The 23471-nt window shown below is 45.3% G+C and overlaps 1 protein-coding gene across 6 annotated transcripts in view; it reads left to right on the top strand.

Annotated features, from left to right (window-relative positions):
• The window catches only part of LOC110526882 (GATOR complex protein WDR59), a 74793-nt gene that overhangs the window by 29341 nt on the left and 21981 nt on the right, over positions 1–23471 (top strand). For all 6 annotated transcript variants that reach the window (XR_005052357.1, XM_036981653.1, XM_036981652.1 and 3 more), the window contains 5 exons: positions 7776–7888; positions 11098–11262; positions 11564–11659; positions 19993–20219; positions 20667–20820. Coding sequence is in view for 5 of the 6 variants with exons in the window: in XM_036981653.1 (XP_036837548.1) it covers positions 7776–7888; positions 11098–11262; positions 11564–11659; positions 19993–20219; positions 20667–20820 (755 nt within the window). In the remaining variant the exon portion in view is untranslated. The remainder of the gene's footprint in view (positions 1–7775; positions 7889–11097; positions 11263–11563; positions 11660–19992; positions 20220–20666; positions 20821–23471) is intronic.

Here is a 23471-nt window from a genome sequence, read left to right as displayed (position 1 = left end):
GTAGAACACAGGAATGTATAGACCTGACTACAGTAGAACAGAGGAATGTATAGACCTGACTACAGTAGAACAGAGGAATGTATAGACCTGACTACAGTAGAACAGAGGAATGTATAGACCTGACTACAGTAGAACAGAGGAATGTATAGACCTGACTACAGTAGAACAGAGGAATGTATAGACCTGACTACAGTAGAACAGAGGAATGTATAGACCTGACTACAGTAGAACAGAGGAATGTATAGACCTGACTACAGTAGAACAGAGGAATGTATAGACCTGACTACAGTAGAACAGGAATGTATAGACCTGACTACAGTAGAACAGAGGAATGTATAGACCTGACTACAGTAGAACAGGAATGTATAGACCTGACTACAGTAGAACAGAGGAATGTATAGACCTGACTACAGTAGAACAGAGGAATGTATAGACCTGACTACAGTAGAACAGAGGAATGTATAGACCTGACTACAGTAGAACAGGAATGTATAGACCTGACTACAGTAGAACAGAGGAATGTATAGACCCGACTACAGTAGAACAGGAATGTATAGACCTGACTACAGTAGAACAGAGGAATGTATAGACCTGACTACAGTAGAACAGAGGAATGTATAGACCTGACTACAGTAGAACAGGAATGTATAGACCTGACTACAGTAGAACAGAGGAATGTATAGACCTGACTACAGTAGAACAGAGGAATGTATAGACCCGACTACAGTAGAACACAGGAATGTATAGACCCGACTACAGTAGAACACAGGAATGTATAGACCTGACTACAGTAGAACACAGGAATGTATAGACCTGACTACAGTAGAACAGAGGAATGTATAGACCTGACTACAGTAGAACAGAGGAATGTATAGACCTGACTACAGTAGAACAGAGGAATGTATAGACCTGACTACAGTAGAACAGAGGAATGTATAGACCTGACTACAGTAGAACAGAGGAATGTATAGACCCGACTACAGTAGAACAGAGGAATGTATAGACCTGACTACAGTAGAACAGAGGAATGTATAGACCTGACTACAGTAGAACAGGAATGTATAGACCTGACTACAGTAGAACAGAGGAATGTATAGACCTGACTACAGTAGAACAGAGGAATGTATAGACCCGACTACAGTAGAACACAGGAATGTATAGACCTGACTACAGTAGAACAGAGGAATGTATAGACCTGACTACAGTAGAACAGAGGAATGTATAGACCTGACTACAGTAGAACAGAGGAATGTATAGACCTGACTACAGTAGAACAGAGGAATGTATAGACCTGACTACAGTAGAACAGAGGAATGTATAGACCTGACTACAGTAGAACAGAGGAATGTATAGACCTGACTACAGTAGAACAGAGGAATGTATAGACCTGACTACAGTAGAACAGAGGAATGTATAGACCTGACTACAGTAGAACAGAGGAATGTATAGACCTGACTACAGTAGAACAGAGGAATGTATAGACCTGACTACAGTAGAACAGGAATGTATAGACCCGACTACAGTAGAACAGAGGAATGTATAGACCCGACTACAGTAGAACAGAGGAATGTATAGACCTGACTACAGTAGAACAGAGGAATGTATAGACCTGACTACAGTAGAACAGAGGAATGTATAGACCTGACTACAGTAGAACAGAGGAATGTATAGACCTGACTACAGTAGAACAGAGGAATGTATAGACCTGACTACAGTAGAACAGAGGAATGTATAGACCTGACTACAGTAGAACAGAGGAATGTATAGACCTGACTACAGTAGAACAGAGGAATGTATAGACCTGACTACAGTAGAACAGAGGAATGTATAGACCTGACTACAGTAGAACAGAGGAATGTACAGACCTGACTACAGTAGAACAGGAATGTACAGACCTGACTACAGTAGAACAGAGGAATGTATAGACCTGACTACAGTAGAACAGAGGAATGTATAGACCTGACTACAGTAGAACAGAGGAATGTATAGACTGACTACAGTAGAACAGGAATGTATAGACCTGACTACAGTAGAACAGAGGAATGTATAGACCTGACTACAGTAGAACAGAGGAATGTATAGACCTGACTACAGTAGAACAGAGGAATGTATAGACCTGACTACAGTAGAACAGAGGAATGTATAGACCTGACTACAGTAGAACAGAGGAATGTATAGACCTGACTACAGTAGAACAGAGGAATGTATAGACCTGACTACAGTAGAACAGGAATGTATAGACCTGACTACAGTAGAACAGAGGAATGTATAGACCTGACTACAGTAGAACAGGAATGTATAGACCTGACTACAGTAGAACAGAGGAATGTATAGACCTGACTACAGTTGAACAGAGGAATGTATAGACCTGACTACAGTAGAACAGAGGAATGTATAGACCTGACTACAGTAGAACAGGAATGTATAGACCTGACTACAGTAGAACAGAGGAATGTATAGACCCGACTACAGTAGAACAGGAATGTATAGACCTGACTACAGTAGAACAGAGGAATGTATAGACCTGACTACAGTAGAACAGAGGAATGTATAGACCTGACTACAGTAGAACAGAGGAATGTATAGACCTGACTACAGTAGAACAGAGGAATGTATAGACCTGACTACAGTAGAACAGGAATGTATAGACCTGACTACAGTAGAACAGAGGAATGTATAGACCTGACTACAGTAGAACAGAGGAATGTATAGACCCGACTACAGTAGAACACAGGAATGTATAGACCCGACTACAGTAGAACACAGGAATGTATAGACCTGACTACAGTAGAACACAGGAATGTATAGACCTGACTACAGTAGAACAGAGGAATGTATAGACCTGACTACAGTAGAACAGAGGAATGTATAGACCTGACTACAGTAGAACAGAGGAATGTATAGACCTGACTACAGTAGAACAGAGGAATGTATAGACCTGACTACAGTAGAACAGAGGAATGTATAGACCTGACTACAGTAGAACAGAGGAATGTACAGACCTGACTACAGTAGAACAGGAATGTACAGACCTGACTACAGTAGAACAGAGGAATGTATAGACCTGACTACAGTAGAACAGAGGAATGTATAGACCTGACTACAGTAGAACAGAGGAATGTATAGACTGACTACAGTAGAACAGGAATGTATAGACCTGACTACAGTAGAACAGAGGAATGTATAGACCTGACTACAGTAGAACAGAGGAATGTATAGACCTGACTACAGTAGAACAGAGGAATGTATAGACCTGACTACAGTAGAACAGAGGAATGTATAGACCTGACTACAGTAGAACAGAGGAATGTATAGACCTGACTACAGTAGAACAGAGGAATGTATAGACTGACTACAGTAGAACAGGAATGTATAGACCTGACTACAGTAGAACAGAGGAATGTATAGACCCGACTACAGTAGAACACAGGAATGTATAGACCCGACTACAGTAGAACACAGGAATGTATAGACCCGACTACAGTAGAACAGAGGAATGTATAGACCTGACTACAGTAGAACAGAGGAATGTATAGACCTGACTACAGTAGAACAGAGGAATGTATAGGCCTGACTACAGTAGAACAGAGGAATGTATAGACCTGACTACAGTAGAACAGAGGAATGTATAGACCTGACTACAGTAGAACAGAGGAATGTATAGACCTGACTACAGTAGAACAGGAATGTATAGACCTGACTACAGTAGAACAGAGGAATGTATAGACCTGACTACAGTAGAACAGAGGAATGTATAGACCTGACTACAGTAGAACAGAGGAATGTATAGACCTGACTACAGTAGAACAGAGGAATGTATAGACCTGACCACAGTAGAACAGAGGAATGTATAGACCCGACTACAGTAGAACAGGAATGTATAGACCTGACTACAGTAGAACAGAGGAATGTATAGACCTGACTACAGTAGAACAGAGGAATGTATAGACCTGACTACAGTAGAACAGAGGAATGTATAGACCTGACTACAGTAGAACAGGAATGTATAGACCTGACTACAGTAGAACAGAGGAATGTATAGACCTGACTACAGTAGAACAGAGGAATGTATAGACCCGACTACAGTAGAACACAGGAATGTATAGACCCGACTACAGTAGAACACAGGAATGTATAGACCTGACTACAGTAGAACACAGGAATGTATAGACCTGACTACAGTAGAACAGAGGAATGTATAGACCTGACTACAGTAGAACAGAGGAATGTACAGACCTGACTACAGTAGAACAGGAATGTACAGACCTGACTACAGTAGAACAGAGGAATGTATAGACCTGACTACAGTAGAACAGAGGAATGTATAGACCTGACTACAGTAGAACAGAGGAATGTATAGACTGACTACAGTAGAACAGGAATGTATAGACCTGACTACAGTAGAACAGAGGAATGTATAGACCTGACTACAGTAGAACAGAGGAATGTATAGACCTGACTACAGTAGAACAGGAATGTATAGACCTGACTACAGTAGAACAGAGGAATGTATAGACCTGACTACAGTAGAACAGAGGAATGTATAGACCCGACTACAGTAGAACAGAGGAATGTATAGACCTGACTACAGTAGAACAGAGGAATGTATAGACCTGACTACAGTAGAACAGAGGAATGTATAGACCTGACTACAGTAGAACAGAGGAATGTATAGACCTGACTACAGTAGAACAGAGGAATGTATAGACCTGACTACAGTAGAACAGGAATGTATAGACCTGACTACAGTAGAACAGAGGAATGTATAGACCTGACTACAGTAGAACAGAGGAATGTATAGACCTGACTACAGTAGAACAGAGGAATGTATAGACTGACTACAGTAGAACAGGAATGTATAGACCTGACTACAGTAGAACAGAGGAATGTATAGACCTGACTACAGTAGAACAGAGGAATGTATAGACCTGACTACAGTAGAACAGAGGAATGTATAGACCTGACTACAGTAGAACAGAGGAATGTATAGACCTGACTACAGTAGAACAGAGGAATGTATAGACCAGACTACAGTAGAACAGAGGAATGTATAGACTGACTACAGTAGAACAGGAATGTATAGACCTGACTACAGTAGAACAGAGGAATGTATAGACCTGACTACAGTAGAACAGAGGAATGTATAGACCTGACTACAGTAGAACAGAGGAATGTATAGACCTGACTACAGTAGAACAGGAATGTATAGACCTGACTACAGTAGAACAGAGGAATGTATAGACCTGACTACAGTAGAACAGAGGAATGTATAGACCTGACTACAGTAGAACAGAGGAATGTATAGACTGACTACAGTAGAACAGGAATGTATAGACCTGACTACAGTAGAACAGAGGAATGTATAGACCTGACTACAGTAGAACAGAGGAATGTATAGACCTGACTACAGTAGAACAGAGGAATGTATAGACCTGACTACAGTAGAACAGAGGAATGTATAGACCTGACTACAGTAGAACAGAGGAATGTATAGACCTGACTACAGTAGAACAGAGGAATGTATAGACCTGACTACAGTAGAACAGAGGAATGTATAGACCTGACTACAGTAGAACAGAGGAATGTACAGACCTGACTACAGTAGAACAGGAATGTACAGACCTGACTACAGTAGAACAGAGGAATGTATAGACCTGACTACAGTAGAACAGAGGAATGTATAGACCTGACTACAGTAGAACAGAGGAATGTATAGACTGACTACAGTAGAACAGGAATGTATAGACCTGACTACAGTAGAACAGAGGAATGTATAGACCTGACTACAGTAGAACAGAGGAATGTATAGACCTGACTACAGTAGAACAGAGGAATGTATAGACCTGACTACAGTAGAACAGAGGAATGTATAGACCTGACTACAGTAGAACAGAGGAATGTATAGACCTGACTACAGTAGAACAGAGGAATGTATAGACTGACTACAGTAGAACAGGAATGTATAGACCTGACTACAGTAGAACAGAGGAATGTATAGACCCGACTACAGTAGAACACAGGAATGTATAGACCCGACTACAGTAGAACACAGGAATGTATAGACCCGACTACAGTAGAACAGAGGAATGTATAGACCTGACTACAGTAGAACAGAGGAATGTATAGACCTGACTACAGTAGAACAGAGGAATGTATAGACCTGACTACAGTAGAACAGAGGAATGTATAGACCTGACTACAGTAGAACAGAGGAATGTATAGACCTGACTACAGTAGAACAGGAATGTATAGACCTGACTACAGTAGAACAGAGGAATGTATAGACCTGACTACAGTAGAACAGAGGAATGTATAGACCTGACTACAGTAGAACAGAGGAATGTATAGACTGACTACAGTAGAACAGGAATGTATAGACCTGACTACAGTAGAACAGAGGAATGTATAGACCTGACTACAGTAGAACAGAGGAATGTATAGACCTGACTACAGTAGAACAGAGGAATGTATAGACCTGACTACAGTAGAACAGAGGAATGTATAGACCTGACTACAGTAGAACAGAGGAATGTATAGACCAGACTACAGTAGAACAGAGGAATGTATAGACTGACTACAGTAGAACAGGAATGTATAGACCTGACTACAGTAGAACAGAGGAATGTATAGACCTGACTACAGTAGAACAGAGGAATGTATAGACCTGACTACAGTAGAACAGAGGAATGTATAGACCTGACTACAGTAGAACAGGAATGTATAGACCTGACTACAGTAGAACAGAGGAATGTATAGACCTGACTACAGTAGAACAGAGGAATGTATAGACCTGACTACAGTAGAACAGAGGAATGTATAGACTGACTACAGTAGAACAGGAATGTATAGACCTGACTACAGTAGAACAGAGGAATGTATAGACCTGACTACAGTAGAACAGAGGAATGTATAGACCTGACTACAGTAGAACAGAGGAATGTATAGACCTGACTACAGTAGAACAGAGGAATGTATAGACCTGACTACAGTAGAACAGAGGAATGTATAGACCAGACTACAGTAGAACAGAGGAATGTATAGACTGACTACAGTAGAACAGGAATGTATAGACCTGACTACAGTAGAACAGAGGAATGTATAGACCTGACTACAGTAGAACAGAGGAATGTATAGACCTGACTACAGTAGAACAGAGGAATGTATAGACCTGACTACAGTAGAACAGGAATGTATAGACCTGACTACAGTAGAACAGAGGAATGTATAGACCCGACTACAGTAGAACAGGAATGTATAGACCTGACTACAGTAGAACAGAGGAATGTATAGACCTGACTACAGTAGAACAGAGGAATGTATAGACCTGACTACAGTAGAACAGAGGAATGTATAGACCTGACTACAGTAGAACAGAGGAATGTATAGACCTGACTACAGTAGAACAGAGGAATGTATAGACCTGACTACAGTAGAACAGAGGAATGTATAGACTGACTACAGTAGAACAGGAATGTATAGACCTGACTACAGTAGAACAGAGGAATGTATAGACCTGACTACAGTAGAACAGAGGAGTGAGTGTTGTCTCTCTCTCTCTCTCTCTCTCTCTCTCTCTCTCTCTCTCTCTCTCTCTCTCTCTCTCTCTCTCTCTCTCTCTCTCTCTCTCTCTCTCTGTCACCAACTCTCTCTCTCTCACCAACTCTCTCTCTCTCTCACCAACTCTCTCTCTCTCTCTCACCAACTCTCTCTCTCTCTCTCACACCAACTCTCTCTCTCTCTCTCACACCAACTCTCTCTCTCTCTCTCACTCACAGACCAGGCTGGTGCTCTGACCTCCGGTGGTAGACATGACTCTTCTGCTCTGCCCCAGACACTGCAACAGGAGTTCTCTCTGGTCAACCTGCAGATCAGAAACGTCAACGTGGAGGTGAGCTTATAACTCCTAATGACCTCTCCTATGATAGTCTTATGACTACTAATGATGTCTCCTATGATAGTCTTATGACTACTTATAACTCCTAATGACCTCTCCTATGATAGTCTTATGACTACTTATAACTCCTAATGATGTTTCCTATGATAGTCTTATGACTGCTTGTAACTCCTAATGACCTCTTCTATGATAGTCTTATGACCGCTTATAACGCCTAATGACATCTCCTATGATAGTCTTATGACTGCTTGTAACTCCTAATGACCTCTTCTATGATAGTCTTATGACCGCTTATAACTCCTAATGATGTCTCCTATGATAGTCTTATGACTGCTTATAACTCTAATGACATCTCCTATGATAGTCTTATGACTGCTTGTAACTCCTAATGACGTCTCCTATGATAGTCTTCTGACTGCTTATAACTCCTAATGACTTTTCCTTTGATAGTCTTATGACTGCTTATAACTCCTAATGACGTCTCCTATGATAGTCTTATGACTGCTTGTAACTCCTGATGATGCTATGTCACTCCCCGTATGACAATTTATAACTCATAATGACATATGCTATGTCAATTATTAAAAATGGGTTATGACTCCTAACGACATCTAATGATATTGTTATGTAGGCTTTATGACAGTGTAGCTAGACGGACCCCTGCACCCTTCATACCGTTAGAATGGCTTTATTATGGTCTGTTCAATAGAACTACATCTCCCTTTATTATGGTGGTCTGTTCAATAGAACTACATCTCCCTTTATTATGGTCTGTTCAATAGAACTACATCTCCCTTTATTATGGTCTGTCCAATAGAACTACATCTCCCTTTATTATGGTGGTCTGTTCTATAGAACTACATCTCCCTTTATTATGGTGGTCTGTTCAACAGAACTACATCTCCCTTTATTATGGTGGTCTGTTCAACAGAACTACATCTCCCTTTATGATGGTCTGTTCAATAGAACTACATCTCCCTTTATTATGGTGGTCTGTTCAATAGAACTACATCTCCCTTTATTATGGTCTGTTCAATAGAACTACATCTCCCTTTATTATGGTCTGTCCAATAGAACTACATCTCCCTTTATTATGGTGGTCTGTTCTATAGAACTACATCTCCCTTTATTATGGTGGTCTGTTCAACAGAACTACATCTCCCTTTATTATGGTGGTCTGTTCAATAGAACTACATCTCCCTTTATTATGGTGGTCTGTTCTATAGAACTACATCTCCCTTTATTATGGTGGTCTGTTCAATAGAACTACATCTCCCTTCATTATGGTGGGCTGTTCAACAGAACTACATCTCCCTTTATTATGGTCTGTTCAACAGAACTACATCTCCCTTTATTATGGTGGTCTGTTCAACAGAACTACATCTCCCTTTATTATGGTCTGTTCAACAGAACTACATCTCCCTTTATTATGGTGGTCTGTTCAATAGAACTACATCTCCCTTTATTATGGTGGTCTGTTCTATAGAACTACATCTCCCTTTATTATGGTCTGTTCAATAGAACTACATCTCCCTTTATTATGGTCTGTTCAACAGAACTACATCTCCCTTTATTATGGTCTGTTCAACATAACTACATCTCCCTTTATTATGGTGGTCTGTTCAACAGAACTACATCTCCCTTCATTATGTTGGTCTGTTCAACAGAACTACATCTCCCTTTATTATGGTGGTCTGTTCAACAGAACTACATCTCCCTTCATTATGGTGGGCTGTTCAACAGAACTACATCTCCCTTCATTATGGTGGGCTGTTCAACAGAACTACATCTCCCTTTATTATGGTGGTCTGTTCTATAGAACTACATCTCCCTTTATTATGGTCTGTTCAACAGAACTACATCTCCCTTCATTATGTTGGTCTGTTCAACAGAACTACATCTCCCTTTATTATGGTGGTCTGTCCAATAGAACTACATCTCCCTTTATTATGGTGGTCTGTTCAATAGAACTACATCTCCCTTCATTATGTTGGTCTGTTCAACAGAACTACATCTCCCTTCATTATGGTGGTCTGTTCAATAGAACTACATCTCCCTTTATTATGTTGGTCTGTTCAACAGAACTACATCTCCCTTTATTATGGTGGGCTGTTCAATAGAACTACATCTCCCTTTATTATGTTGGTCTGTTCAACAGAACTACATCTCCCTTCATTATGGTGGTCTGTTCAATAGAACTACGTCTCCCTTCATTATGTTGGTCTGTTCAATAGAACTACATCTCCCTTCATTATGTTGGTCTGTTCAACAGAACTACATCTCCCTTTATTATGGTGGTCTGTTCAATAGAACTACATCTCCCTTCATTATGTTGGTCTGTTCAATAGAACTACATCTCCCTTCGTTATGTTGGTCTGTTCAACAGAACTACATCTCCCTTTATTATGGTGGGCTGTTCAACAGAACTACATGCTTCCCATATTTCTTTGTTCTACATAGTACCAATGTGGTTCTGTGGTGTGATTGTTCTACACTGTACCAATGTGGTTCTGTGGTGTGATTGTTCTACATAGTACCAATGTGGTTCTGTGTTGTGATTGTTCTACATAGTACCATTGTGGTTCTGTGGTGTGATTGTTCTACACCGTACCAATGTGGTTCTGTGGTGTGATTGTTCTACACCGTACCAATGTGGTTCTGTGGTGTGATTGTTCTACATAGTACCAATGTGGTTCTGTGTTGTGATTGTTCTACACCGTACCAATGTGGTTCTGTGGTGTGATTGTTCTACATAGTACCAATGTGGTTCTGTGTTGTGATTGTTCTACATAGTACCAATGCGGTTCTGTGTTGTGATTGTTCTACTCCGTACCAATGTGGTTCTGTGGTGTGATTGTTCTACATAGTACCAATGTGGTTCTGTGTTGTGATTGTTCTACACCGTACCAATGTGGTTCTGTGGTGTGATTGTTCTACATAGTACCAATGTGGTTCTGTGTTGTGATTGTTCTACACCGTACCAATGTGGTTCTGTGGTGTGATTGTTCTACATAGTACCAATGTGGTTCTGTGTTGTGATTGTTCTACACCGTACCAATGTGGTTCTGTGGTGTGATTGTTCTACTCCGTACCAATGTGGTTCTGTGGTGTGATTGTTCTACGTAGTACCAATGTGGTTCTGTGGTGTGATTGTTCTACTCCGTACCAATGTGGTTCTGTGGTGTGATTGTTCGGGCCTCCAGATGGATGCGGTGAACCGTAGCTGTGTGGTGTCAGCCGTGTTCGGGACCAACCAGGTCCACCTGGTGGTGAAGTTCCCTTCCCACTACCCCAACAACGCTGCTCCATCCTTCCAGTTCATCTCCCCTACCACCATCCCCACCGCCATGAGGACCAAGATACAGAAGGTAACCGTGTGTGTGTGTGCCTGTATCATGTGTGTGTGTGTGTGCCTGTATCGTGTGTGTGTGTGTGTGTGTGTGTGTGTGTGCCTGTATCGTGTGTGTGTGCCTGTATCATGTGTGTGTGTGTGTGTGTGTGTGTGTGTGTGTGTGCCTGTATCGTGTGTGTGTGTGTGTGTGCCTGTATCATGTGTGTGTGTGTGTGCCTGTATCGTGTGTGTGTGTGTGTGTGTGTGTGTGTGTGTGTGCCTGTATCGTGTGTGTGTGTCTGTCTCCCTCTCCTCACAGTTGTATCTCCTTTGTGTAGATCCTGACAGACACGTCACTGCAGAAGGTCAAGAGGAATCAGAACTGTCTGGAGCCCTGTGTTAGACAGCTGGTGTCCTGTCTGGAGTCTTACATGGTGAGACACATACATTTTAAATACTTTGTAACATTTTTATTTTTAATCCACAAATCACATTACATCAAGAACCGTTCAAACATTTCGCAGGTCTTGGACACAATGACACTCGTTCCCTCTAAGAAGAAATGCCATGTGGCACAGAGAAGTTCGGAAGTTTACATACACCTTAGCCAAATACATTTAAACTCAGTTTTTCACAATTCCTGACATTTAATCCAAGTAAAAAGTCCTTGTTTTAGGTCAGTTAGGATCACCACTTTATTTTAAGAATGTGAAAGGTCAGAATAATAGTAGAGAGAGTGATTTATTTCAGCTTTTATTTCTTTACTACACCGGCTCCGACGCTCGCCTTATGTGGCAGGGCAAACTATTACAGACTACAAAGGGAAGCAGAGCCGCGAGCTGCCCAGTGACACGAGCCTACCAGACGAGCTAAATCACTTCTATGCTCGCTTCGAGGCAAGCAACAACACTGAAACATGCATGAGAGCATCAGTTGTTCCGGATGACTGTGTGATCACGCTCTCCGTAGCCGATGTGAGTAAAACCTTTAAACAGGTCAACATTCACAAGGCTGCGGGGCCAGACGAATACCAGGACGTGTGCTCCAGGCATGTGCAGGTGTCTTCACTGACATTTTCAACCTCTCCCGGACTGAGTCTGTAATACAAACATGTTTCAAGCAGACCAGCATAGTCCCTGTGTCCAAGAACACAAAGGCAACCTGCCTAAATGACTACAGACCCGTAGCACTCACGCCCGTAGCCATGAAGTGCTTTGAAAGGCTGGTCAAGGCTCACATCAACACCATTATCCCAGAAACCCTAGACCCACTCCAATTTGCATACAGATGACTCAATCTATATTGCACTCCACACTGCCCTTTCCCACCTGGACAGAAGGAACACCTATGTGAGAATGCTGTTCATTGACTACAGCTCAGCGTTCAACAACATAGTACCGTCAAAGCTAAGGAACCTGGGACTAAACACCTCCCTCTGCAACTGGATCCTGGACTTCCTGATGGGCCGCCCCCAGGTGGTGAGGGTAGGTAACAACACATCCGCCACGCTGATCCTCAACACAGGGGCCCCTCAGGGGTGCGTGCTCAGTCCCCTCCTGTACTCCCTGTTCACCCACAACTACATGGTCAGGCACGACTCCAACACCATCATTAAGTTTGCAGACGACACAACAGTGGTAGGCCTGATCACCGACAACAACGAGACAGCCTGTAAGTGTAACGGATCTCTTCGTCGTCTGACGACGAGTATGAAATATGGGACCAATGCGCAGCGTGGTAAGTGTCCATGTTAATTTATTAACTGAACACACAAAACTAAATAACGAAGTGAATGGAAGAAACGAAACAGTTCTGCAAGGTGACATACACTAAACAGAAAACAGCCACCCACAAACAAGAGTGGGAAAACAGGCTACCTAAGTATGGTTCTCAATCAGAGACAACGATTGACAGCTGCCTCTGATTGGGAACCATACCAGGCCAAACACATAGAAATACCAAACATAGAACAAAAACATCAAAGGCCCACCCCAACTCACGCCCCGACCAGCCCAACTCACGCCCTGACCACCCCAACTCACGCCCCGACCAGCCCAACTCACGCCCTGACCACCCCAACTCACGCCCCGACCACCCCAACTCACGCCCCGACCACCCCAACTCACGCCCCGACCAGCCCAACTCACGCCCCGACCAGCCCAACTCACGCCCTGACCACCCCAACTCACGCCCCGACCACCCCAACTCACGCCCCGACCACCCCAACTCACGCCCCGACCAGCCCAACTCACGCCCCGACCAGCCCAACTCACGCCCCGACCAGCCCAACTCACGCCCTGACCACCCCAACTCACGCCCCGACCAGCCCAACTCACGCCCTGACCACCCCAACTCACGCCCCGACCACCCCAACTCACGCCCCGACCACCCCAACTCACGCCCCGACCAGCCCAACTCACGCCCCGACCACCCCAACTCACGCCCTGACCACCCCAACTCACGCCCCGACCACCCCAACTCACGCCCCGACCACCCCAACTCACGCCCCGACCACCCCAACTCACGCCCCGACCACCCCAACTCACGCCCCGACCAGCCCAACTCACGCCCCGACCAGCCCAACTCACGCCCCGACCACCCCAACTCACGCCCCGACCACCCCAACTCACGCCCCGACCACCCCAACTCACGCCCCGACCACCCCAACTCACGCCCCGACCACCCCAACTCACGCCCCGACCAGCCTAAAATAGAAACATACAAAAGGAACGAAGATCAGGACGTGACAGTAAGGAGGAAGTCAGAGACCTGGCCGTGTGGTGCCAGTCAGGAAACTAAAAAGATTTGGCATGGGTCCTGAGATCCTCAAAAAGTTCTACAGCTGCACCATCGAGAGCATCCTGACTGGGTACATCACTGCCTGGTACGGCAACTGCTCGGCCTCTGACCGCAAAGCACTACAGAGGGTAGTGCGTACAGCCCAGTACATCACTGGGGCCAAGCTGCCTGCCATCCAGGACTTTATACCAGGCGGTGTCAGAGGAAGGCCCTAAAAATTGTCAAAGACCTCAACCACTCCAGTCATAGACTGTTCTCTCTACTACCGCATGGCAAGCGGTACCGGAGTGCCAAGTCTAGGACAAAAAGGCTTCTCAACAGTTTTTACCCCCAAGTCATAAGACTCCTGAACAGGTAACCAAATGGCTACCCGGACCATCTGCATTGTGTCCCACCACTCGCCAATCTTTTACGCTGCTGCTACTCTCTGTTCATCATATATGCAGAGTCACTTTAACCATATCTACATGTACATACTACCTCAATCAGCCTGACTAACCGGTGTCTGTATGTAGCCTCGCTACTTTTACAGCCTCTCTACTGTATATAGCTTCGCTACTGTATATAGCCTTGCTACTTTTATAGCCTCTCTACTGTTATAGCATCGCTACTGTTTATAGCCTCCCTACTGTATATAGCCTCTCTACTGTATATAGCCTCTCTACTGTATATAGCCTCTCTACTGTATATAGCCTCTCTACTGTATATAGCCTCTCTACTGTGTATAGCCTCTCTACTGTATATAGCCTCTCTACTGTATAGAGCCTCTCTACTGTATAGAGCCTCTCTACTGTATATAGCCTCTGTATATAGCCTCTCTACTGTGTATAGCCTCTCTACTGTATATAGCCTCTCTACTGTATATAGCCTCTCTACTGTATATAGCCTCTCTACTGTATATAGCCTCTCTACTGTATATAGCCTCTCTACTGTATATAGCCTCTCTACATAGCCTCTCTACTGTATATAGCCTCTCTACTGTATAGAGCCTCTCTACTGTATATAGCCTCTCTACTGTATATAGCCTCTCTACTGTATATAGCCTCTCTACTGTATATAGCCTCTCTACTGTATATAACCTCTCTACTGTATATAGCCTCTCTACTGTATATAGCCTCTCTACTGTATAGAGCCTCTCTACTGTATATAGCCTCTCTACTGTGTATAGCCTCTCTACTGTATATAGCCTCTCTACTGTATAGAGCCTCTCTACTGTATATAGCCTCTCTACTGTATAGAGCCTCTCTACTGTATAGAGCCTCTCTACTGTATATAGCCTCTCTACTGTATATAGCCTCTCTACTGTATAGAGCCTCTCTACTGTATATAGCCTCTCTACTGTATATAACCTCTCTACTGTATAGAGCCTCTCTACTGTATAGAGCCTCTCTACTGTATATAGCCTCTCTACTGTATATAGCCTCTCTACTGTATAGAGCCTCTCTACTGTATATAGCCTCTCTACTGTATATAGCCTCTCTACTGTATATAGACCCTCTACTGTATATAGCCTCTCTACTGTATATAGCCTCTCTACTGTATATAGACCCTCTACTGTATATAGCCTCTCTACTGTATATAGCCTCTCTACTGTATATAGACCCTCTACTGTATATAGACCCTCTACTGTATATAGCCTCTCTACTGTATATATCCTCTCTACTGTATATATCCTCTCTACTGTATATAGCCTCTCTACTGTATATAGCCTCTCTACTGTATATATCCTCTCTACTGTATATAGCCTCTCTACTGTATATAGCCTCTCTACTGTATATAGCCTCTCTACTGTATATAGCCTCTCTACTGTATATAGCCTCTCTACTGTATAGAGCCTCTCTACTGTATAGAGCCTCTCTACTGTATATAGCCTCTCTACTGTATATAGCCTCTCTACTGTATATAGCCTCTCTACTGTATATAGCCTGTCTACTGTATATAGCCTGTCTACTGTATATAGCCTCTCTACTGTATATAGCCTCTCTACTGTATATAGCCTCTCTACTGTATATAGCCTGTCTACTGTATATAGCCTCTCTACTGTATATAGCCTGTCTACTGTATATAGCCTCTCTACTGTATAGAGCCTCTCTACTGTATATAGCCTCTCTACTGTATATAACCTCTCTACTGTATATAGCCTCTCTACTGTATATAACCTCTCTACTGTATATAGCCTCTCTACTGTATATAGCCTCTCTACTGTATATAGCCTCTCTACTGTATATAGCCTCTCTACTGTATATAACCTCTCTACTGTATATAGCCTCTCTACTGTATATAACCTCTCTACTGTATAGAGCCTCTCTACTGTATATAACCTCTCTACTGTATAGAGCCTCTCTACTGTATAGAGCCTCTCTTTTTACTGTTGTTTTATTTTTTTACTTACATATTGTTCACCTAATACCTTTTTTGCACTATTGGTTAGAGCCTGTAAGTCAGCATTTCACTGTTGGTTAGAGCCTGTAAGTCAGCATTTCACTGTTGGTTAGAGCCTGTAAGTCAGCATTTCACTGTTGGTTAGAGCCTGTAAGTCAGCATTTCACTGTTGGTTAGAGCCTGTTAGTCAGCATTTCACTGTTGGTTAGAGCCTGTAAGTCAGCATTTCACTGTTGGTTAGAGCCTGTAAGTCAGCATTTCACTGTTGGTTAGAGCCTGTAAGTCAGCATTTCACTGTAAAGTTGTATTCAACGCACGTGACAAATAAACTTTGATTTCATTTGATTTCATCACACTCCCAGTTGGTCAGAAGTTTACATACACTCAGTTAGTATTTGGTAGCATTGCCTTTAAATTGTTTAACTTGGGTCAAATGTTTCGGGAAGCCTTCCGCAAGCTTCCCACAATAAGTTGGGTGAATTTTGGCCCATTCCTCCTGACAGAGCTGGTGTAACTGAGTCAGGTTTGTAGGCCTCCTTGCTCGCACACACTTTTTCAGTTCTGCCCACACATTTTCTATAGGATTGAGGTCAGGGCTTTGTGATCGCCACTCCAATACCTTGACTTTGTTGTCCTTAAGCCATTTTGCCACAACTTTGGAAGTATGCTTGGCGTCATTGTCCATTTGGAAAACTCATTTGCGACCAAGCTTTAACTTCCTGACTGATCTCTTGAGATGTTGCTTCAATATATCCACATAATCTTCCAACCTCATGATGCCATCTATTTTGTGAAGTGCACCAGTCCCTCAAGCAACAAAGCACCCCCACAACATGATGCTGCCACCCCCATGCTTCACGGTTGGGATGGTGTTCTTCGTCTTGCAAGCATCCCCCTTTGTCCTTCAAACATAACGATGGTCATTATGGCCAAACAGTTCTATTTTTGTTTCATCAGACCTGTCTAAACTGTAAGGGTAAAGGCTTTTGGCTACTGTCTAAACTGTAAGGGTACAGCCTCAGTTCATTGGAAACGTGCACCGGAAGTTGCACAAAATTCTCACAACTTTCAAGTGTTGCTCAGTGCACCAAAACATTAGATTAGTCTTAGACAGGCCTGCAATCTGAAGGTCTCTTCTAGTCTTAGACAGGCCTGCAATCTGAAGGCCTCTTCTAGTCTTAGACAGGCCTGCAATCTGAAGGCCACTTCTAGTCTTAGACAGGCCTGCAATCTGAAGGCCACTTCTAGTCTTAGACAGGCCTGCAATCTGAAGACCTCTTCTAGTCTTACGAAGGGCTGCCCCAGCGGTATACGAGGGGCTGTCCCAGCGGTATACGAGGGGCTGTCCCAGCGGTATACGAGGGTCTGACCCAGCCGTGTACGAGGGGTTGACCCAGCCGTGTACGAGGGGCTGTCCCAGCGGTATACGAGGGTCTGACCCAGCCGTGTACGAGGGGTTGACCCAGCCGTGTACGAGGGGCTGTTCCAGCAGGATACGAGGGGCTGTCTCAGCGGGATACAAGGGGCTGTCCCAGCGGGATACAACGGGCTGTCCCAGCGGGATACAAGGGGCTGTCCCAGCGGGATACAAGGGGCTGTCCCAGCGGGATACAAGGGGCTGTCCCAGCGGGATACAAGGGGCTGTCCCAGCAGGATACGAGGGGCTGTCCCAGCACAAAATTCTCACAACTTTCAAGTGTTGCTCAGTGCACCAAAACATTAGATTAGTCTTAGACAGGCCTGCAATCTGAAGGTCTCTTCTAGTCTTAGACAGGCCTGCAATCTGAAGGCCACTTCTAGTCTTAGACAGGCCTGCAATCTGAAGGCCACTTCTAGTCTTAGACAGGCCTGCAATCTGAAGACCTCTTCTAGTCTTAGACAGGCCTGCAATCTGAAGGTCTCTTCTAGTCTTACGAAGGGCTGCCCCAGCGGTATACGAGGGGCTGTCCCAGCGGTATACGAGGGGCTGTCCCAGCGGTATACGAGGGTCTGACCCAGCCGTGTACGAGGGGTTGACCCAGCCGTGTACGAGGGGCTGTCCCAGCGGTATACGAGGGTCTGACCCAGCCGTGTACGAGGGGTTGACCCAGCCGTGTACGAGGGGCTGTCCCAGCGGGATACGAGGGGCTGTCCCAGCGGGATACGAGGGGCTGTCCCAGCGGGATACGAGGGGCTGTCCCAGCGGGATACGAGGGGCTGTCCCAGCGGGATACGAGGGGCTGTCCCAGCGGGATACGAGGGGCTGATACGAGGGGCTGCCCCAGCAGGATACGAGGGGCTGTCCCAGCGGGATACGAGGGGCTGTCCCAGCGGTATACGAGGTGCTGTTCCAGTGGGATACGAGGGGCTGTCCCAGCGGTATACGAGGGGTTGTCCCAGCGGGATACGAGGGGCTGATACGAGGGGCTGTCTCAGCAGGATACGAGGGGCTGTCCCAGCGGGATACGAGGGGCTGTCCCAGCGGGATACGAGGGGCTGTCCCAGCAGGATACGAGGGGCTGTCCCAGTGGGATACGAGTGGCTGATACGTGGGGCAGTCCCAGAGGGACACGAGGGGCTGTCCCTGCGGTATATGAGTGACCGTCCCAGCGGGATACGAATGGCCGTCCCAGCGGGATACGGGGGGCTGTCCCAGCGAGATGCGAGGGGCTGTCCCAGCAGGATACGAGGGGCTGTCCCAGCAGGATACGAGGGGCTGTCCCAGCGGTATACGAGGGGCTGATACGAGGGGCTGTCCCAGCGGGATACGAGGGGCTGTCCCAGCAGGATACGAGGGGCTGATACGAGGGGCTGACCCAGCCGTGTACGAGGGGTTGACCCAGCCGTGTACGAGGGGCTGTCCCAGCAGTATACGAGGGGCTGTCCCAGCGGGATACGAGGGGCTGTCCCAGCGGGATACGAGGGGCTGTCCCAGCGGGATACGAGGGGCTGTCCCAGCGGGATACAAGGGCCTGTCCCAGCGGGATACGAGGGGCTCTCCCAGGAGGATACAAGAGGCTCCCCCAGCGAGATACAAGGGGCTGTCCCAGCAGGATACAAGGGGCTGTCCCAGCAGGATACAAGGGGCTGTCCCAGTAGGATACGAGGGGCTGATACGAGGGGCTGTCCCAGTGGGATACGAGGGGCTGATACGAGGGGCTGTTCCAGCAGGATACGAGGGGCTGTCTCAGCGGGATACAAGGGGCTGTCCCAGCGGGATACAACGGGCTGTCCCAGCGGGATACAAGGGGCTGTCCCAGCGGGATACAAGGGGCTGTCCCAGCAGGATACAAGGGGCTGTCCCAGCAGGATACGAGGGGCTGTCCCAGCAGGATACGAGGGGCTGTCCCAGCAGGATATGAGGGGCTGTCCCAGCAGGATACGAGGGGCTGTCCCAGCAGGATACGAGGGGCTGTCCCAGCAGGATACGAGGGGCTGTCCCAGCAGGATACGAGGGGCTGTCTCAGCAGGATACGAGGGGCTGATACGAGGGGCTGTCTCAGCAGGATACGAGGGGCTGATACGAGGGGTTGTTCCAGCAGGATACGAGGGGCTGATACGAGGGGCTGTCCCATAACAGTATGTATTCTCTGTTCTCGCTCCATAGACCCAGGAGGATGGTAGTGCTGCCAACCCGTACGTCCTGTCTAACCCCGTGACCCCTGCTCTGCCAGCCTTCCCCCGGGTCACCAACACCTACGGCTCCTACCAGGATGCCAACATCCCCTTCCCTCGTACCTCCGGGGCTCGCTTCTGTGGCACCGGCTGCTTGGTGTACTTCACAAGACCCATCACTATGCATCGCTCGGTACCACCCACTGAACCCACACCCAGGTACACTTTATACTGCTGCACTCATTAACCTGTTATCTGTGTGTGTTGACCTGCCTCTCTTCCACCCACTGAACCCACACACAGGTACACTTTATACTGCTGCACTCATTAACCTGTTATCTGTGTGTGTTAACCTGCCTCTGTACCACCCACTGAACCCACACCCAGGTACACTTATTATTAACCTGTCTCTGTGGGTCCCCCAGGTCCCTGTTTCCGTACCACAGTGGGGTCCTTGTTAACCTGCCTCTGTGTGTCCCCCAGGTCCCTGTCTCCGAACCACAGTGGGGTCCTTGTTAACCTGCCTCTGTGTGTCCCCCAGGTCCCTGTCTCCGTACCACAGTGGGGTCCTTATTAACCTGCCTCTGTGTGTCCCCCAGGTCCCTGTCGGTCCTGTCTCCGTACCACAGTGGGATCCTTGTTAACCTGCCTCTGTGTGTCCCCCAGGTCCCTGTCGGCCCTGTCTGCGTACCACAGTGGGGTCCTGACTCCTATGAAGATGCGTAGTGAGTCTCAGAGCTCTCTGAGGCTGTACAGTGGCAGCCCCACCCACACGGACAAGGACCACGTCTCCATATCATCATTCTACTACAAAGAACGGGTGAGACACACACTGGGGAGCGAAGGACACACACTGGGGAGTGTAGGACACAACCAACACACACTGGGGAGTGTAGGACACACACAACACACACTGGGGAGTGTAGGACACACACACAACACACACTGGGGAGCGTAGGACACACACAACACACGCTGAGCAGCAGCTGCTCTTCCTGGGGTTTATTATGGATCCCCATTAGTTCCTGTCAAGGCAGCAGCTACTCTTCCTGGGGTTTATTATGGATCCCCATTAGTTCCTGTCAAGGCAGCAGCTACTCTTCCTGGGGTTTATTATGGATCCCCATTAGTTCCTGCCAAGGCAGCAGCTACTCTTCCTGGGGTTTATTATGGATCCCCATTAGTTCCTGTTGCCAAGGCAGCAGCTACTCTTCCTGGGGTTTATTATGGATCCCCATTAGTTCCTGTCAAGACAGCAGCTGCTATTCCTGGGGTTTATTATGGATCCCCATTAGTTCCTGTTGCCAAGGCAGCAGCTACTCTTCCTGGGGTTTATTATGGATCCCCATTAGTTCCTGTTGCCAAGGCAGCAGCTACTCTTCCTGGGGTTTATTATGGATCCCCATTAGTTCCTGTCAAGACAGCAGCTGCTATTCCTGGGGTTTATTATGGATCCCCATTAGTTCCTGCCAAGGCAGCAGCTACTCTTCCTGGGGTTTATTATGGATCCCCATTAGTTCCTGTCAAGGCAGCAGCTACTCTTCCTGGGGTTTATTATGGATCCCCATTAGTTCCTGTCAAGGCAGCAGCTACTCTTCCTGGGGTTTATTATGGATCCCCATTAGTTCCTGTCAAGGCAGCAGCTACTCTTCCTGGGGTTTATTATGGATCCCCATTAGTTCCTGCCAACGCAGAAGCTACTCTTCCTGGGGTCCAAACACATTAACCTGCTGCGACGAGCAATCCCGTAACCGGGAGCGTAATTATAGCCTCAAGCTCATTACCATAACGCAACGTTAACTATTCATGAAAATCGCAAATTAAATGAAATAAATATATTGGCTCACAAGCTTAGCCTTTTGTTAACAACACTGTCATCTCAGATTTTCAAAAAATGCTTTTCAACCATAGCTACACAAGCATTTGTGTAAGAGTATTGATAGCTAGCCTAGCATTAAGCCTAGCATTCAGCAGGCAACATTTTCACAAAAACAAGAAAAGCATTCAAATAAAATAATTTACCTTTGAAGAACTTTGGATGTTATCAATGAGGAAACAGTTAGATAGCAAATGTTCAGTTTTTCCAAAAATATTATTTGTGTAGGAGAAATCGCTCCGTTTTGTTCATCACGTTTGGCTAAGAAAAAAAACTGTCATTACAACGCTGAACTTTTTTCCAAATTAACTCCATAATATCGACAGAAACATGGCAAACGTTGTTTAGAATCAATCCTCAAGGTGTTTTTCACATATCTATTCGATTATAAATCACTCGTGGCAGTTTGGTTTCTACTCTGAACAAAATGGAAAAATGCCCGCACCTGGAGATTACGCAATAGTTTCGACAGAGGACACCGAGCGGACACCTGGTAAATGTAGTCTCTTATGGTCAATTTTCCAATGATATGCCTACAAATACGTCACAATGCTGCAGACACCTTGGGGAAACGACAGAAAGTGTAGGCTCATTCCTTGCGCATTCACAGCCATATAAGGAAACATTGGAACACAGCGCATTCAAAATCTGGCTCACTTCCTGTATGAAATGTCATCTTGGTTTCGCCTGTAGCATTAGTTCTGTGGCACTCACAGACAATATCTTTGCAGTTTTGGAAATGTCAGAGTGTTTTCTTTCCAAAGCTGTCAATTATATGCATAGTCGAGTATCTTTTCGTGACAAAATATCTTGTTTAAAACAGGAACGTTTTTCATCCAAAAATGAAATACTGCCCCCAGAGGTTCAAGGGGTTAAGGCACTTAAATTACATATAAAACAGTACATCATATAACATTATTACACTACTACATATCTACAATACTAAATGTTTAATACCACCATGTCTCTGAAACTCACTTAGATAATACCTTTGATGATACAGTGGTGGCAATACATGGTTGTAACATCTACAGAAAAGAAAGAAATGCCAGTGGTGGAGGTGTTGCTGTTTATATTCAGAACCACATTCCTGTAAAGCTTAGCGAGGATCTCATGTTAAATACTGTTGAAGTAATATGGCTACAGGTTCATCTGCCTCACCTAAAGCCCATTCTGGTGGGAAGCTGATGTAGACCCCCATGTGTTAACAGTCAGTATCTGGATAATATGTGTGAAATGGTTGATAATGTATATGATACCTACAGGGAGGTATATTTTCTGGGTGATTTAAATATTGACATACATTCATCAGGCTGCCCACTCAAGCTTCAAACAGTAACCAGTGCCTGCAACCTGGTTCAGGTTATCAGTCAACCTACCAGGGTAGTTACAAACAGCACAGGAATGAAATCATCAACATGTATTGATCACATCTTTAGAGAGATAAAAGCCAACTCTGCTCCATCATTCATTGAATCAGATGGCTCATTCATCACAAAACCCACTGAAATTGCCAACTACTTTAATGACATTTTAATTTGCGAGATAAGCAAACTTCGGGATGACATGCCAGCAACAAACGCTGAGACTACACA

The sequence above is a fragment of the Oncorhynchus mykiss genome, chromosome 6 (genome assembly GCF_013265735.2).
Source record: "Oncorhynchus mykiss isolate Arlee chromosome 6, USDA_OmykA_1.1, whole genome shotgun sequence".
NCBI classification, from domain to species: Eukaryota; Metazoa; Chordata; class Actinopteri; order Salmoniformes; family Salmonidae; genus Oncorhynchus; species Oncorhynchus mykiss.
The sequence above is the reverse complement of the archived record's forward strand: the minus strand, read 5'-3'. Positions and strand labels throughout refer to the sequence as shown.